At 31.3% G+C, this 17,386-nt stretch overlaps 5 protein-coding genes across 12 annotated transcripts; 3 read left to right on the top strand and 2 right to left on the bottom strand.

Moving 5' to 3' along the window:
- Window positions 1-24: 24 nt before the first annotated feature.
- On the bottom strand, window positions 25-477 carry LOC141528871 (DPH4 homolog). The gene has a single exon (XM_074245152.1). The coding sequence runs from the start codon at window positions 475-477 to the stop codon at window positions 43-45; it is 435 nt and encodes a 144-aa protein (XP_074101253.1). The 3' UTR covers window positions 25-42.
- Window positions 393-3,355, top strand: LOC141528865 (aldo-keto reductase 1B-like). 3 transcript variants are annotated; one of them, XM_074245143.1, is made up of 6 exons: window positions 393-411; window positions 868-976; window positions 1,089-1,568; window positions 1,638-1,844; window positions 2,873-3,021; window positions 3,114-3,355. In XM_074245143.1, exons 2-6 carry the CDS (start codon window positions 905-907, stop codon window positions 3,154-3,156), a joined length of 951 nt encoding a protein of 316 aa, XP_074101244.1. In that variant the 5' UTR covers window positions 393-411; window positions 868-904; the 3' UTR covers window positions 3,157-3,355. The 3 variants fall into 3 exon arrangements, with proteins under 3 accessions (XP_074101244.1, XP_074101242.1, XP_074101243.1); XM_074245141.1 differs by having other exon boundaries at window positions 402-542; XM_074245142.1 differs by having other exon boundaries at window positions 410-546.
- A 357-nt stretch (window positions 3,356-3,712) lies between these two features.
- Window positions 3,713-5,897, top strand: LOC141528864 (aldo-keto reductase 1B-like). Its single transcript, XM_074245140.1, has 5 exons — window positions 3,713-4,097; window positions 4,256-4,735; window positions 4,835-5,041; window positions 5,447-5,595; window positions 5,693-5,897. Exons 1-5 carry the CDS (start codon window positions 4,023-4,025, stop codon window positions 5,733-5,735), a joined length of 954 nt encoding a protein of 317 aa, XP_074101241.1. The 5' UTR covers window positions 3,713-4,022; the 3' UTR covers window positions 5,736-5,897.
- A 283-nt stretch (window positions 5,898-6,180) lies between these two features.
- On the top strand, window positions 6,181-8,110 carry Eif3i (eukaryotic translation initiation factor 3 subunit I). Its single transcript, XM_074245138.1, is given in 5 exon segments — window positions 6,181-6,642; window positions 6,908-7,154; window positions 7,234-7,514; window positions 7,594-7,650; window positions 7,718-8,110. Coding segments are annotated over 5 exon segments (981 nt in total). The 5' UTR covers window positions 6,181-6,639.
- Window positions 8,111-8,184: 74 nt separating this feature from the next.
- Window positions 8,185-17,218, bottom strand: Mep-1 (zinc finger protein MEP-1). Of its 6 annotated transcripts, none has more exons than XR_012479479.1 (9): window positions 17,081-17,218; window positions 14,409-14,491; window positions 11,628-14,246; window positions 11,471-11,559; window positions 11,021-11,191; window positions 10,795-10,917; window positions 10,627-10,731; window positions 10,164-10,553; window positions 8,185-8,296 (listed from the first exon to the last, which is right to left on the bottom strand). XR_012479479.1 is itself a non-coding variant. In XM_074245122.1 (8 exons), exons 2-8 carry the CDS (start codon window positions 14,470-14,472, stop codon window positions 10,239-10,241), a joined length of 3,486 nt encoding a protein of 1,161 aa, XP_074101223.1. In that variant the 5' UTR covers window positions 14,473-14,491; window positions 17,081-17,218; the 3' UTR covers window positions 8,983-10,238. The 6 variants fall into 6 exon arrangements, 4 of the variants coding, with proteins under 4 accessions (XP_074101223.1, XP_074101227.1, XP_074101226.1 ...); XR_012479478.1 differs by lacking the exon at window positions 8,185-8,296 and adding an exon at window positions 8,983-10,061; XM_074245122.1 differs by lacking the exon at window positions 8,185-8,296 and having other exon boundaries at window positions 8,983-10,553.
- Window positions 17,219-17,386: the final 168 nt, after the last annotated feature.

The raw sequence follows: 17,386 nt of genomic DNA, 5'->3' as shown, positions 1-17,386 counted from the left end.
AAAAATAATAATAATAATAATTTTGAGTGATGTAAAAAAAAATTATTTTTCAACAAAAATACAGAACGTGCATTCAGAGCATGGAATGTAAATACTATTTTCCGTAAATTCTTCAGTACTTATTAAATAATTGCTCCCACACCGACAAGGATAACTCAGGATATCATCTTCAGCATTTTTTAGCATTTCTTTAATATTTATCCTATCATAAATTAATAAATTATCTAGCTCCAATTCAGCTTGTCGGCACTCTGCATCGTACTTAATTTTTAAATCACTGTCACTTAGCACCCGCCAAGCTTCTTCAATCTCAAAAAATTTTCTGCAATCAGTATCGCCATTTTTTTTACTTTTAGCTTTATCTGGATGATAAACAAGTGCCAGTTTATGATACGCACGCTTTAATTCGTCGTAAGTGGAATTTTTGTTGCATCCAAGCACCTTGTAATACTTGTATCCGTTATTTATAATCGACATTTTATTAATTTCGCAAATTCATAAACAATCAGCTGATCAATTTTTAAAAATTTCATCTGCAAGTAGTAGGTATTAATTTAAATAATTAAAATAGCTAAACGTGTAAAAAATTAATTGTTTTAATATTAATTAATACTTACTTCTATTTATTTATCAATTTATTTCCTTTAATAATTGTTATAAAATTTTTTTTGAGGTTATTCTTTTTTATTTAGTTTCAAAATCTCCGCCAGAGCGCAGGTTGGCCGCGCAATTCAGATTAGAATTGTTTAAATAAAGAAATATTTTGTTTATTGACCTTGGATTTATAAAAATTGATTAAAAAAAAAATAATAAACACAGTTATTTTAATTAATTTAATCATTAATTTGGTAATTTTTTAAATAAAAGGGTGACAAGTCTTAAAAAAATACATTTTACGTGCAAGATGTCGGGTGTACCGATGATTATTTTTAACAATGGAAATAAAATGCCAATGATCGGTTTGGGAACCTGGAGAGTAAGTAATAATTAAATTTCTTTCATGTGAATTTATTAATAAAAATGACAAGTGGAATTAATAGTCAAGTGACAGCTGATTTTAATGTCATAAATAAATAACTAAATTTTAGGCAGCTACCGGAGTAATAACAGAGATAGTAAAAGAAGCGATTAACGTCGGGTACCGACACTTTGACTGTGCTCTGGTTTACGGAAACGAAAAAGAGATCGGTGATGCCATTAGAGCTAAGATAGAAGATGGAACTGTCAAACGCGAGGATTTATTTATAACATCAAAGCTATGGAACACTTACCATAAGATTGAGTCAGTGGAAAAAGGAATAAGAAGAAGCTTAATTAATTTTGGGCTAGATTATTTGGACCTCTACTTGATCCACTGGCCCATTGCTTACCAAGAGACTGATGATTTGTTCCCAGTTAATGCTGATGGAACTCCAGCAGCTACAGATACCGACTACCTCGACACCTGGAAGGGAATGGAAGCCGTTTTTGATAAAAGACTGGCTAAAAATATCGGAATAAGCAATTTTAATTCTGAACAAATCACTCGTTTGTTGGCCAACTGCAGAATCAAGCCTGTCACCAATCAAGTCTGTTTATTTTCACTCAATTTAATTATTAAAAAATTTCTGGATGATAATAATAATAATAATTTTCAGGTCGAATGCCATTCGTACTTGACTCAACAAAAATTGTCAGCATTCTGCAAAGAACGCGACATTGTCATTACAGCCTATGCTCCTTTGGGGTCTCGAGACCGTCCTTGGGCCAAGCCAGGAGAACCAATCCTGCTGGATAACCCTCAGCTGATAGAAATAGCCAAGAAATACAACAAAACAACTGCGCAAATCGTCATCCGTTATCAAGTATTAATTTTTATTTTAATTATAAATTATTACGTTACTATTACATAATTATAGCCATTGATTAATTCTAGTCATTTTGTTACATAATCAATCACGTAATAAAATCATTTATTTTTATCTAATAAAAATATATTGCTGTTAGAATCTTCAAAATTTTCCATTTGGAGGCACAATAATATTTTTTTATTGATAAGTAAATTAAAGACAACAACGATATTATTCATTCAATAATTTAAACGTTCATTCACAGCAATAGTACCCTTGAACGATGATTTAGGATAGGAAACGCCTTTAGCGGTCATTCCCTTCCCTCTTAATATTGTTTCCGATTAAATTCGATACAAAGTACATTAATTAAATCTGGAATTTATCAATTTTCCATTTCGTATATTTTTATTTTATTATCATTTGTTTATGTAATAATTGTTTCTAAATTTGTTTTGTTAAAAATAATTATTTATTTCTAAAAATAGTTTATTATTGGAAACTAAATTTTTTTTTCTTTAATAAAAAAAATTTATTTGATTTTACAATAATTTTTAAATTATAAATTTAAATTTAAAAATTATTTTAGTTAAACTTTCTTTGTAGTTTCTAGTATTTTCTATCTAACGCTCATGGAAATTTCCATTCATTCAATTCTGCTATCCCTACCGCTGTTTAGTCTGCCCCTCACTTGGTTCCTTTTATCTTTATGTTCATTATATTTGTATGTACATATATGTATCTGTCAGTACATAATATTTGTCTAAACTAATCCATAATTCTTTAAAAAAAAAAAAAAAAATAAGAAATAGAAAATAGGAAGAATAAAATTTTATTTAATAAAAGAAGAAATTCTAGAACACAAAGAATGTTTAAAAAAAAATATCTGCAGTTTAATTAATAACAAAGTATTGCACAGAGGTCATAACTATGACTGTAAGATAAAAATTTAAAGAATTTTTCTGCAGAAGGTTGAATAGTTGGAAAAATTTATATCAAAATTAAATTAACTGATTTAAAAAAAATCAAAAATAAATTTCCAGATCGACCGTAGGCACGTCGTCATCCCAAAAACGTCAACAAAAAGCCGTCTAACGGAAAATTTCAGCGTCTTTGATTTCAAATTAACCGAGAAGGATATAGCGTTGATAAACGGGATGGATGTAGGAGGAAGATTCGTTGCTATAAAAGAGTAAGTACAACAATAATTTTAATTAGCTTAAATTCCAGAACAAACCCCCGAGGAATATTTTATTAAGCTTTTATTTTTGTTTTGTTTTCCAGCCGAGCTGCGTGCCCAAATTATCCATTTAATATTCCGTTCTGAGATTATTAATCATGATTGACATTGAGATTTATGATTATTCTCTGCAAAGTACTTTCGAATAAAAAACCCCTTATGCTCTTTTTTTTTTTTTTTTTTTTTTTTTTAATTTAAATTTGTCAATATTCTTATGTACTTCCCTTTTAAAAATAATTTCTCATGCGTATTATCTTCAATAAAATATTATCAATAGTTTAAAAAATCAGACTATTTATGTATAATTATTCCAAGTAAGAAAAAAAAATTAATTCTGTAGATATTTAATAATTTTTTTAACAAATAAATTATGGCAAAAAAAAAAAAAAATTGACAAGATTGCTAATTTTAATGTCATAGTAAAGAATTTAAAATAAAATTTTATTTCAGGAATAAATTGATAATAAAACACACAAAAATCAACAACATGTGACTCATTTGTTTTGACGCTCTTTTTTTTTTTTAAATAATTTGTTTTTAAAAATCAATATCAGTTTGTAAAATCCATCGTAAGTATCAGGTCCACCATTCGCGTCTAAATCCCCCATTATATATACATACCAGTAGATAGAATTATATTATCCCAGGCAGGCGTAATAAACGATTGTATAGAGACTGAGGTAGTTGATAGTTGACGTACACGCGGATGCACCAACACAAACAAGAGATAGAGAAGAAGGTAATACAAGCAAGCAGACAACTCCCGGCATTATTTGTCAACGAGTCGTCGACGAGACTGATCGCTAGCCGCTTCTAACTACCGACAGCTAACTCTTACTTAAATACATTAATACATACATACATCAGTATATTATATCTAAATACTTACTCCAACTCTGTACGCTCTTGTGAATTTTATTTAGTTTTGTTCGGTTCTTTGTAAGACACGCACAATGTCTCTCAGCGTCCCTAAAATCAAATTTAACAACGGGAATGAGATTCCTAGTTTTGGTTTAGGAACATGGAAGGTATTTTTTTTTTATTATTTTATTATTTTTTTTTTTAATAATAAAAAAATTTTAAAGATGTCTAAAAATTTTAATTTTATAAAAAATTCACTTTTGAAATTATAAATTTAATAAAAAAAATTAATAATAAATAATTAAATAAAAAATAAAAATTTCAGTCAAAACCTGGTGAAGTAACAGAAGCAGTAAAGTACGCGATAGAAATAGGGTACCGCCACATCGACTGCGCTCATGTTTACGGAAATGAGAAAGAAGTCGGAGCAGCTCTGAAAGCCAAGATCGGGGAAGGCCTGGTGAAACGCGAGGACTTGTTCATCACCTCGAAGCTCTGGAACTCCTTCCACAAGCCAGAGAGCGTGGAGAAAGCCATTAAAAAAACCCTCGCGGACCTAGGGCTGGACTACCTGGACCTCTACTTGATCCACTGGCCCATGGCCTACGAGGACGGCGACGTTCTGTTCCCCACCGGGCCCGATGGCAAGCCCAAGCTCACCGACACCGACTACGTGGACACCTGGAAGAGCATGGAAGGAGTCTGCGAGAAAGGTTTGACCAAGAACATCGGGCTCAGTAACTTCAACTCCGAGCAAGTCGAACGCGTTTTGAAGAGCTGCAAAATCAAGCCTGTCACCAATCAGGTATTTTTATTTTTTATTTTTTCTTTTTCCTTTTTTCTTTTTTCTTTTGAAAAAATTCGAATGCTTTATTAATGAATTTTTTTGTGGTCTATTACTCAGATTGAGTGCCATCCGTACTTGTGTCAGCAACAGTTGACGAAATTCTGCAAAGACAGAGGCCTCGTTATTACTGCCTACAGTCCTTTGGGTTCTCCTGACAGACCCTGGGCTAAACCTGGAGATCCTATTCTACTTGATGATAAAAAATTAATTGAAATAAGCAAAAAATACAACAAGACACCCGCTCAAGTGGTTATTCGTTATCAGGTATGCTTGATTATGACTTATAAATAATTATTATTCATTATCAATTGTAATATTTTATAATAGTTTATCTAGAGTGTTATTTAAAAACAATTTCAATGTCAGTAATTTTCCACTCGCTCTAGTTTAAGCTATTAATAATTATAATCACTATAATCTAATCCTTTTAATGACATTAAAGTTAGCTGTCACTTTACAATTTTTTTTAACAAATTTTTTCCAAAAAATTATTTTTAAAAAATTTCATTTTTAATTTTTTAAAATTTCTACGTCATTTTTTTTTTTTTTTTTTTTTTGCTATAATTTATATATTAAAAAATTAATAAAAAATTAATTGTATTGTTTTAATAAATTAAAGTATCATGAATTGACTTACAATGATAATAAATAATCATTACTTTTTATCAGCTTGATAGAGGACATGTCGTGATTCCAAAGTCGGTTACTAAAGCACGTATCATGGAGAACGCTCAAGTGTTCGACTTTAAATTAACCCCCGAAGACATCGCTTACATCAACACCTTCGACTGCAATGGAAGAATCTGTCCAATGTCTGAGTAAGTTATTTTTTATTGACTCTACATCTGTAATGGGGATAAAAATAATAAATTAATAATTAAGTAATTAATAAATAAATTGATTTGTTTGTTTCAGCTGTGACAAGAGTCCCCACTGGCCATTCAACATTCCATTCTAATTAACTTTTAAGATCAAAGATCAAGCTCGAAATTTTTTAACATCATCCTTATCTTACATTTACATTTATTGATGTCAATAATTACATTAAATTTAATAACTCATTAACAATGTTCTTGTGAAATCATTTGTACTGAATAAATTTATAAATTTAATAAAAGAATTGTGTTATTTATTTATTTATTTATTATTTAATTATTTTGGAGTAGAAAAAAACAGTGACATTCTTGGGCTAGTGAAAATTAAATTTGCAAATCATTTAGATTGCGACACTTGGCGGACTACTTTAAATTGTAATCGATTTTATTTAATAGCGAGCTGAAGATATTATCTAATGTTTAGCTGCCAAACTGATGTATATATATATATATATATATATATATATATATATATACGAATTTATACAAGAGTTGTGCCTTCGGGCTTTGTCGCTCTATTTCGAGTCTATTTTTCGCTCTAGATCGGGAGTAATCGGCTTGCTCATGGCTGCTGCGCAAGCGCGCCTCGGGTAAGCAGGAGAGAAGCCGGCCAGCATGGTCGGTCACGGTCATAGTCAGTTGTCCTTGGACGTTTCTACTAGTATGATTACCCTTTCTCAGAGATTCTCTAAAAATTACTATCAGATCTTCCATCTTTTTTAAACGCATTATAAATATTAAATAAGTGGGAAAATTAATTAGCTTCATTGATAAATTTACAAATAAAATCAATTAAAGTCGAGTCATTAGTTCAGTGGGTTATTTTAAATAATATATTACAGTAAATTATTTATTTAAAATTAATTACGAGAAGTATCCTAAATTGGGTAGTTTTCGACAAAACATTATCTAACCTTTTTTATCCGGCGTCTATGCTTGTAAACTAAAGTGTATTTACCAACAAAGTTAATTGATTAACAATTCAAAATGGCAAGTAATTATTTTATATTGTACGACAGTTTAAATAATATTAATAATTTTTTAATTTTTATGATTCTGAAGTTAGCTGTCAGCTGTCACTTTTTAAAATTTTTTTTTTCTAAAAAAATTATTACAAAAAAATTAAAAAATAATATTAGTAAAAGTTTTAAGAAACTTTTTTTTTTTTTTAATTAAAATTGATTTGTAATAAAAAATTGACAGTTGTCAGCTGACTTCAGTATAATATTTAAATACAATAATTTTTATTTTATAGAAACCATTAATGTTGTATGGGCACGAGCGTGCAATTACAATGATCAAGTACAACCGGGTGGGTGATTTAATTTTCAGCGCTTCTAAGGATAAAAAACCGAATGTCTGGTATTCATTAAATGGAGAGAGACTTGGTACTTTCAACGGACACAATGGATCTATTTGGTGTATTGACGTTAATTGGGACACTTCGCGTTTTATTTCTGGTTCCGGAGATAATTCATTGAGAATTTGGGACTGTCAAACAGGTAAACTATTTACAATTATGTAATTAATTTTGTTGCAAAAATTATTAAATATCTGGTAAATTAATTTTTATTATTTCAGGCAAAGAAATAGGACGATTGGACACAAACAGCTCAATCCGAACATGTGCCTTTAGTTTCTCAGCAAACACGGCTGTATTTTCTACCGACAAAGCTCTTGGTCATCAATGCGAGATGTTCATAATTGATACCCGGACCGTCGAGCCAACTTTATCTCTAGACGACGCTATTATCCGTATTCCAATAAACGGGCCTAGAATTTCAGCTATTGTCTAGGGTGCATTAGATGAATCAATCATCACCGGCCATGAAGATGGAGAAATTAATATTTGGGACGTCAGGGTACCTAGTTAACTTAGTTAATCTATTAATTAAATAACAGTTAAGTTGAATTAATTGATCAATAACTGTAAATGATTAGACTGGGAAGAAATTAAACAGCCAAAAGAGACACAAAAGCCAAATTAACGACATGCAGGTATGACAGTAATTTTTTATTATTTATTCTCTTAATGATATCTGATAAATTAATTTTTATCATGCAGGTAAATAAAGATGGGACGATGTTTATCACCGCCAGCAAAGATCACACTGCAAAACTTTTTGACAGCGAGTCTCTAATGCACCTGAAGACTTATAAAACCGAGAGACTCGTTAATTCAGCCACCATTTCCCCAATTTACGACCACGTTGTCCTCGGAGGTGGCCAAGACGCCATGGACGTCACGACAACGTCAACCCGTCAAGGGAAATTCGACGCCCGGTTTTACCACCTCGTTTTTGAGGAAGAATTTGCGCGTCTCAAAGGACATTTTGGGCCCATTAATTCTCTGGCTTTTCATCCCAATGGACGGAGCTTCTCCAGCGGCGGGGAAGATGGTTACGTTCGCATAAATACTTTTGATCAATCGTACTTTGATTTTCATTTCGAATACTGAGTACTCGAAATAAAAATTAAATTTTAAAAAGTATTATTAGTATTTAAAATTTATAATGAAAAGTATTTTTTTTTTAATTACACAAGATATTTATTTGTTTAATAACTAATTCACTTGATTTATAATTATATTAATTAATAATAATTATATTGTACAAATTATTACAGACGAACTGATGCCTCAAACCTGTAATAAAATTTATCCTTTATTTAGTATTTAATATTTAATATTACTGTATAATATAATTATAAAATATTAAAATTAATAAGCAATAAGTGCATTTAAAAAACAAACGCACTGTTATTAATTATTTATTAATAACCGCATTCGAATATATATCCAACTTTCTAAAATTATTTGTATTGTTTTTCATTTTTTATACTATTAAATGTACAAAAATTATTAACAAAAAAAAAAAAAAAAAAAAAAAAAAAAAAAAAAAAAAAAACTAAATCGTTAATTTTTTTGTGATAAATTATTTTTTTTTTTTCTTAAACTTAACATTTAAAACCTCACTCACTTTAATGACTATCTACAATAATGATTACATGTAAACCTATTATTGAGTTTATACAAAAAAAAATAAAGTACCAAATTTAATAATTATTATAAATGAATAACTAAAGCAATTTTTAGTGTTTATTTATTTCTTTATAAATTTTAAGTGCTTCATACACTGTGAATTTGGTGACGCGACGACCTATAATATTTATTTCGTATAGTATAATTCTATATGTTAATGTACATTAGCTTTGTTTTAAATAAAAATATACTGAGCTAAAATAATTGTTTATTACAATGCATCGTGGACTCGATTATTATTTTTATAATTAATAATATTCGTCCAACTTATAGATAGATACAATGTACAGTTTTTTTTTTTTTTTTTTTATTTTATTTTATTTTGTCAATTTTTTTTTATTTTGTCCAATTATCCTTTAAATGAAGACGACAAGGATGAATTCATGATAAATGGTGATGATAATGATAATTATTAAGACGACCGTTTACACCATGTATAAATTACTTAACACACGCTTAAAATAATTCATTTTTGTTTGCCGTTTCCAACAGCTTGCTTTTAATTTATTTAAAAAAAAAAAAAAAAAAAAAACTAAATACTATAATTTTATTTAAAAAAAAACCTAATTCTCTTCTTAAAAAAAAAAAAATTAACAATTTTACTGATTAAGATAATTTCGTTAATAATTTGAAGAGATCACGGGTAGAAGCACAAACGCATACGTCAATCTCTTTCTCATAAAATATATATATATATATATATATATATATATATATATATATATATATATATATATATATATATATATATATATATATATATATATAAAGAACTATACTATAATTAAATTTTCAGCGTAAATATACACGACATATAACACAAATATACTGTGTGTGTGATTGTTATCGAAATCTAATCGTTATAATTTAATTATATAATTATTGTATATTATTTTTTTTTTTGTTATTTTTTTATTCTGTTCTGATTTTAAACTACATTCGTAGGCGATTTGGGAAATACGCGTCTTCAGGATTAACCAAGGAGTTATTACTGAAGGCCACCCATGTAATGTTTATTTTTTTTTTTACAGTCTATTACTATTTATTGTTTATGAATTATTATTTTTATTTAATATTATTAATATTATTATCATAATCACTAATATTATTTTATGCATGTCCGATAACAGTAATAAAAATTCTTAAATAAATAGATCGGTATAATCGATGGAATAATTAGTCAACTAATTTAATGTATGTTTGATGAATTAAGAAATTAATAATTAATAAATTTTTTTTTTTTTTTTTTTTTTGGAAAATTGTCGAACTCTCTTGTAAAATTAATTAAAAAGTTGTTCAATGCAAGTGCATTATTAAATTATAAATCGACATCTTGTTCGGTCTTGGTTTCTTTATTCATTCCTCAGCTCTGTATGTATTAATATTAATATTATTATTATTTGCATTCAATTATTATTTCTATATATAAATTTATTTATATAAAGTAATGAGAGTATCATTAAAAACTTACGCGAAATATATCTCGAAAGTAAAGAAAAAAAAAAAGATAAAAATCAAAGTAGACATATCACTTGGTTGACTATTGTTATTTGCTTCGTCCCTGTGAGGAACTACTCGATCTTGTGGACTTTGCTGGCTGTGGTATTATTGTTATTTCGTCGTTTATTTTCAATGGCTTAAGCAACGAGTCGTTGGATCTAGATGACGGCGTTGACGGGGCGTTTTTCTTGTCCATTACCCGCTTCGCAACAACACTGTGTGCTGAATAAACGTGGTTTTCAAATTGCTTGTACATTCCAAATGTCGCAGTACAAACTGTACATTTGTACGATAAGTGTGCGGGCTTTAATGTCATTCCGTGATCTCGTGCTACGTGGTTTAGTAATTTCCACTGATAAACCTGTGATAAAAAATAATTATTTAAAATAAATTCAAAAGAAAAAATTAATTAAGTTTATTTTTTATATATTTACCCTGCCACAAGCTGGACAACGTCCGGCGTCTTTTCCTTTATTAGCAGCTTCTTGCATACTTGATGTAACAAGTCCGTGAGATCCAAGTAAATGTCTTTCTAACCCCTGTTTAAATTTAAAAATTAATTAAATTTTTAAAAAATTTAGTAAAAAAAATTTTGAACTTACTTGATCTGTAAAGAATCTAAATTGACATTTTTGGCAGTTCAATGGTGGCCGATTATAAATCATCTTTGGATGTATTTTAACTTTATGAATCCATTGCATGTGATTACGCAGTTGTTCTAAATCCTGAAAAAAATTTTTTTTTATAATAAATGCAATTTTTTAAAAATAATTTTCAATGTTTCGTTTATATCCCAAATTAAATAGAACTAAAATAAACAAAAAATACCTTGATATAACCGTCGCAAATTTCGCAAATGACAAAACTAGTTTTTCCAGCTTTAGACGGTGATCCAGAGCTTGAAATAGGTGCTTGTGTAGTGCGAGGCAACGGTGTTATCGATATACTCGGCTGACTCAACAATTTAGCCGCTGGATTTTTAACACACGTTGACGAGTTCTGAAATTAAAAATACAATTTTATTGCTAACTATTATTTAATTCTTTATTTATTAAACAACTGGGTCAGATTGCACAACAAGTTAATCAGCCTTAAAAATTTAATTTCTATTACGAAATATTTATATAAAAAAAATTTCAACTTTATTTCGCAATATTAAAATTTAACAAAAAAAAAAAAAATATATATATATATATATATATATATATATATATATATATATATATATATATATATATATATATTTATTTATTTATTTATTTATTTATTTATATTTACCTGGAATACTTGATTGCTACCGAATTGATAAGAAGTGGGTACCAAGAGCCCAGATGACGTCGGCCGGTACATCATTCCAGTGACATTGTCTGTAAAAAATCAACAAATGAATTATTTAATTCCAAAAAAATAATAAAAAGAAAAAAAATAAACAAACCTTGTCGCCCTGGAGTGCTGCCGGGTCTTAGCGACTTAATATCACAATACCTAGGCTGCATGGGTGGTCGTCCTCGGCCACGGCCGGACACCGGAGCGGGTAACAACTTGGGTAACAAGGGCTGCTGTCCTTTAGCGCTCATAGCCAACGCCAGAGCGGCGTTTGCGTTCATAGGATTTACTTGTCTAGGGCGATTCAGTCTGGGTATCTTCGCCGGGGGTTCCCAGTCGGTAGAGGGCTCTAGGTTGCGCTCTGGCCTGAACTTCTTGGCACATGCAAGAATATGCCGCGTGAGTTTGCCCTTCTGGTTGTCCTCGAAGGGGCAATTGGGGCACTGATGAAAAGCCGGCCCGCGCTCGAGTCTTCCCCGCGTGTTGTGCTCGGCTTCCATGTGGTAGAGAATATCATGGGGACTGCGCACTTCCAGAGGACAGAAATTACATTTATACACGTAGTTCCGCATGTGGGGTGTCTCCAAGTGGTGCTGCATGACCAACGCAGACTCTGTTTTAAAATTACAAAACTCGCACTTTTTCATATCTAAGTGGAATGGTTCATTGTTTTCTTTACTAAACTCTAGATTCTTAATCAGCGAATTAATTGCCATCTGGGTCTCCGCAGAAGGGTTGGTCTTGCCCTGTCTGCGCTTTTGCGAGCGCAGCAAATCCGTCTGGACAAATTCTTGAACAAGATTGACCCCAATTTGCATGAAGAATTTACCCAGAGGTAAATCAAAGTAAGTCAGCATTTTATTTTTGTCCTCAAATGGTTTAGTCTCGCTCAAAACCTCTATTGAATCATTGGCATTGCCGCCTTCTTTCCTGCTGGAAACACTCTTGACACTGCCACCATCATCGCTGTCGTACTTGCCGGACTCTGAAGAAGAGTCGCCTTTTCCTTCAGCTTTCTTGGCTTCCTTCTTCGCGGCTTTAGCTGCCTTCTCCTCGCGATCGACTTCCTCGATGCACTTCTCCAGCTTGGTGACAAACTCCTTGAGCGGCTTTATCGGGGGCTTCTCGTATACATAGGGGACAATGAAGGACGGCGCTTCCACGACAAACATGTCGTCGGTCAATGTCGGGAGGATTTGAGAGGCCGAGGTCGACCCGGAGCTCGACACAGAGGTCACCGTCGTAGGAACGGCTGTTATGCTACTGGGTATTCTCGGGTGTCCAGTTGCTTTGGAGGTCATCGGCACTGGAGTTATTGTCGTCCGCATGTTCGGGTACATTGTCTGGGTGGTGCTTAAATTAATCGGCAGTACTGAAAATCCAGAGGTGTTTAACGAGTGGTGGTGAGAAGATTTACTGGAGCTGGTGGAACTGTGGCTGCTACCAATAGGAACTCCTCCACGCCCGGAGAGAATAGAGTTGGTGTCAATAATAACCAAAGTCGGCTCTTTTTTGCCGCCTCCTTTAGAAGATTTGTTGCTGCTGGCGGCTATTTCAACAAGACGCTTAGTGTCATTGACAACGATCGTCGTCTTGCTTGATTTAATAGGCGACTTTAATTTTGAATTTTCTTTATCTTTATTATTATGGTTATTATTATTATTATTACTACTACTACTACTACTACTACTAGTCAAACTAATACTAACACTACTATCGATACACGCGAGAGGATCCTCTGGTTTTATTTCTTCGATGTCCGAGGAGTTGTCGACCTCGACCTCCTCCTCAGGCTCCTTCTCGATATAACTCGTGCGCTTAATATTGCGAGAACTGCGCCGAGGAGTTATGTTGCTCAAGTCTATTTGTTTGCGCGCCTTTTTCGGCTTCGACTCTTTTACCGGCGTGCGCTCTAAATTATTTTTATTGGGGCCGTTGCTTTTGAGGTCTGTTATCTCCTCGATATCTGGGCTCCCAATGCTGCCGTTCTCCTCGCAAATTTTTAAATCTGATCCAGTGCTTGAAACAGAAACAATACTGTCATTAAGTTGCTGAACATCGCTGCTCTCAGAAACAGCTCGCACGTCATCGTCTTCCTCGTTATGTTCGTCATCAATAATCTGGACATTATCAATTTCCTGAATACCGTCGCTGTCTTGCACATGCTCGTCCTGGATATCGTCTTCCTGTTTATCACCCTCGACATCCTCAATCATTTCTTGATCAACATCCATTTCCATAAGACTTTCTGGAGCGTTGTCTTCATCAAGACACTCGACATCTGAGTTATCCTGATTATCAACATCCATAGTTTCATACTCTTTGTTTTCCTCAAGCTCTCCGTCAATCACCTCTTCCTCATCACACTTTTTAGCTTCATCACCATCATCCTCCAGCTCCTCTTCCTCCTCCTCCTCCTGCTCCTGCTCCTGCTCCTCTTCATCCTGATTTTCTTCAGGGTTTTCTTCCTCAAGATTCTCCTCTCCAACGTCATGTTCAATCTCATGCTCGCCCGATTCAGGTTGTTCATCTTTGTTGGCATTATAGTTATCATTATCCGGATCGTCTTCTTCTTCTTCTTCATCTTCTATTACTTGACCTCCACCACCACCGGCGTCGTCGTCATTACCTGCGTCAGCATCCATTTTGTTTGATGTCATGTCGTCGATGTCGTCATGCTTCTCACTGTCATCATAATTTCCATTGATACCGTTTGGAATAACTTGATCTAAAATAATAAAAATAAACAAATATTGAGAAGAAAACTCTAAATAATATTTTTATTGCATTAATTATTGATCCAGCATGACCTTTACCATTATCAACATCTGCTACGTACCCTGATGGGGTAAATTACAGACAGATAAATAATAAAAAAATTAAACAGTACCTTTGGCTACATCGCTGTCACAAGACGGGTCTTTGACCACTGGTTCTTCCAGCGTACCTTCCATGGAACCACTCTGTTTTATCCTAAAATTTATTTAGTACTATTAATCAATTATCATCAATATTAATTATTTTTAAAAAACTGTCACTCCACTGTCAATCACACACACACACACACACACACACACACACACACACACACACACACACACACACACACACACACACACACACACACACACACACACACACACACACACACACACACACAAACCTCTATGATTGTTTTTATTTTTATTCAAGACACTGATTTTATTTATTTAAAATATTGGAGCAACACCAACAATAATAAATAAATAAATAAAAATAATAAAACCTTAATCACGTACGGAAATAATAGTAAAAGGAAATTTTTCAAAATGGCGCACAACGAATTCCGCACTCCGGAGTAGAGCTCCCTCAACGTCCCATAACCAATAAAAATTAACTGGCACTGTAACCCCGATGGCGGGGTTGTGGTTTTATGTTATTCCAGATTTAATATAATTACTAATTAAAAATCAACACTTAAAAATTTTAAAAACAATTGTTATTAATTTTTAATAATAATAATAATTGATAGTTAATTATTATTATTATTATTATTATTATTATTATTATTATTATTAATGTTGTTATTATTATTATTGTTGTGGATATTGTTGTTAGGTATGGAGGCAAGATAATTTAGATGAAAAAATAGAGGAAACACAGACACACGTCTATTAAATTCACTCGAGGGATTTATAATAATAATAATAATCCAGGAAGTCCAAAAAAATATTATCTATAATTAATAATAAAAATTATATATATATATATATATATATATATATATATATATATATATATATATATATATATATATATATATATATATAGTCAGTCAGGAGACGCCGAGAGGTGACTCTCCTGCGTGTGTGCTAATACACGAGTTAGATGTTGAGCTCGAGATGTTCAGAGAGTGGGAGAGAGAGACCAGGAGAGCCGGAGAGCCCGAGTCGAGGGGAAGAGACTAACAGGGACGAGGTAACGTAGCGTCGCATGGCCGTGGCTCAGTCAGTCAGTCAGTCACCTGCAACGCGCGGAATTTTTCTAATTTTTATCAACTTTAACTTTAAAATTTCTGAAATTATTTTTTTTTGTTGGGATTTAATTTTTTTTTTTTTTTTTTTTTTTCTAGGAAAAAAAAGTAAGAAAATTATTTTTATTTTGGATATTTGTAACTTATCCAACTGACCTACTATCCAAGAAGAAATGGTACCTTTCTCTTAGAGCTGGGAATCTTATTAAGGATTTCGAAGCTAGGATATAAATTAACCAGCTTGGTTGCTTTGATAGCAAAAAAAAATATTTTGAAATTAAATTAGCTGTCTGGAATTTAATTTTTTTTTTTTTTTTTTTTTGAAAAAAATTTGATAAAATTTGAAAAATTTCAAGTTTAATTTTTAAAAAATAATTTTTAATGATTAAAAAAATAAAAAATTACCAAATTTCTGCTAATTTTAATTTTTAAATAAATATTATAACTTTTGGCGGGAAAATAAAAAAATTAATAAAATTATAAAATAAAAAATTGATAATTTTGAGTTTTGATAATTTAGAAGAAATAAGTAGTCAAAAAGCGACAAGAGCCCAGTGAACAGTCAGTATAAATCCTGAGATCAAAGTTAAAGGTTTCTCGACTTTTACAGAGATAATTATTATTATTAAAATAATAATAATAATTGTTAATAGATAAAAAACCATATTTATCAGTTAAATTCAGACACCAGATGGCGGGGAGAACGTTAGTAACGTTAAAAATGAAACCATCTACATCAGGGCCGTGATTAAATTCTACAAAGGAGAATTTAGAACCCCTAAATAATTCGTAAGGGTTGCTTTCATTGTCTACCCGAGACCCGGCAGCGTCCCGATAATTTGATAACTATTATCCCCTTTGTCAATTCAACTTCTCCGGCGAATTTTTCAATTACCCTAATCTAAAAAAAATAATTTTCAGTGATTATTTACAAATATCTCCAGAGGACGGACAATTTGGAGCAAGTTAATAGTACAAATGGTTAATTAATTGATTGAGTAATTAGAGAGTCGTAGATACGTTCCTGATATTGTGTTATTAGAGGCTGCAATTGCAGAAGAGACATTATGTTTAGTTTTTAAGTTAATAAAACTCGAAAATCCTGGATGAACTTGATAATAAACAACAAAATAGAGCTTTTTAAATGAATCAATCAAACGCACGTGTCTCTCGTGCTTTAATAAGTATATCTCTTGAAAATATATATATTTAATATATATAATATAATAATAATAATAAAATAGATCCCGCCATTTCCTAAAAAGCTTGTTCAAGGACTCAAAAAGCTTTTCGGGCAAACAGCTGCGCTTAAGAAATATTAACCACCGATTTAACCTAAAAAATAAATAGTTTATTTAATTACTGGTTAGATAATAATAATAATAAATAAATAAATAATATGAAATAGCAGCAAATATATATTAATATATACTGGTATGAATAAAAATATCACTGTGATGAACACCAACACATTTACACACCACGCTTGCATACAGCACACAGCATGCCGCGCTTATTTAAAATAAATTTAACTAATTATTACCAATTACCTAGCTTGTAATTTAATATATTATTAAGTAGTACACTTTGACACTCTTTTTAAATAATTATTGTTACTATTAACAATATAATCACATATATATTTTATGTTTATTTGAGACTCGACGACGTCACACATCCTCCTTTACCTCCATCGTCGAAAAAACTGCCAAGATGGCGGCTCTATATTATATATATTTTTTCATGTCACGTGATCTTTCATTTTATGACGTAGACATTTTATACTTTTATAATAATAATAATAATTAAAATTATACGGCATATATATGTTGATAAAAAAAAAAAAACAAGAAAAA

The sequence above is a fragment of the Cotesia typhae genome, unplaced genomic scaffold (genome assembly GCF_013202065.1).
Source record: "Cotesia typhae breed Kobodo isofemale line unplaced genomic scaffold, CoteBio_Ctyphae contig_44, whole genome shotgun sequence".
Classification (NCBI taxonomy): domain Eukaryota; kingdom Metazoa; phylum Arthropoda; class Insecta; order Hymenoptera; family Braconidae; genus Cotesia; species Cotesia typhae.
The sequence above is the reverse complement of the archived record's forward strand: the minus strand, read 5'-3'. Positions and strand labels throughout refer to the sequence as shown.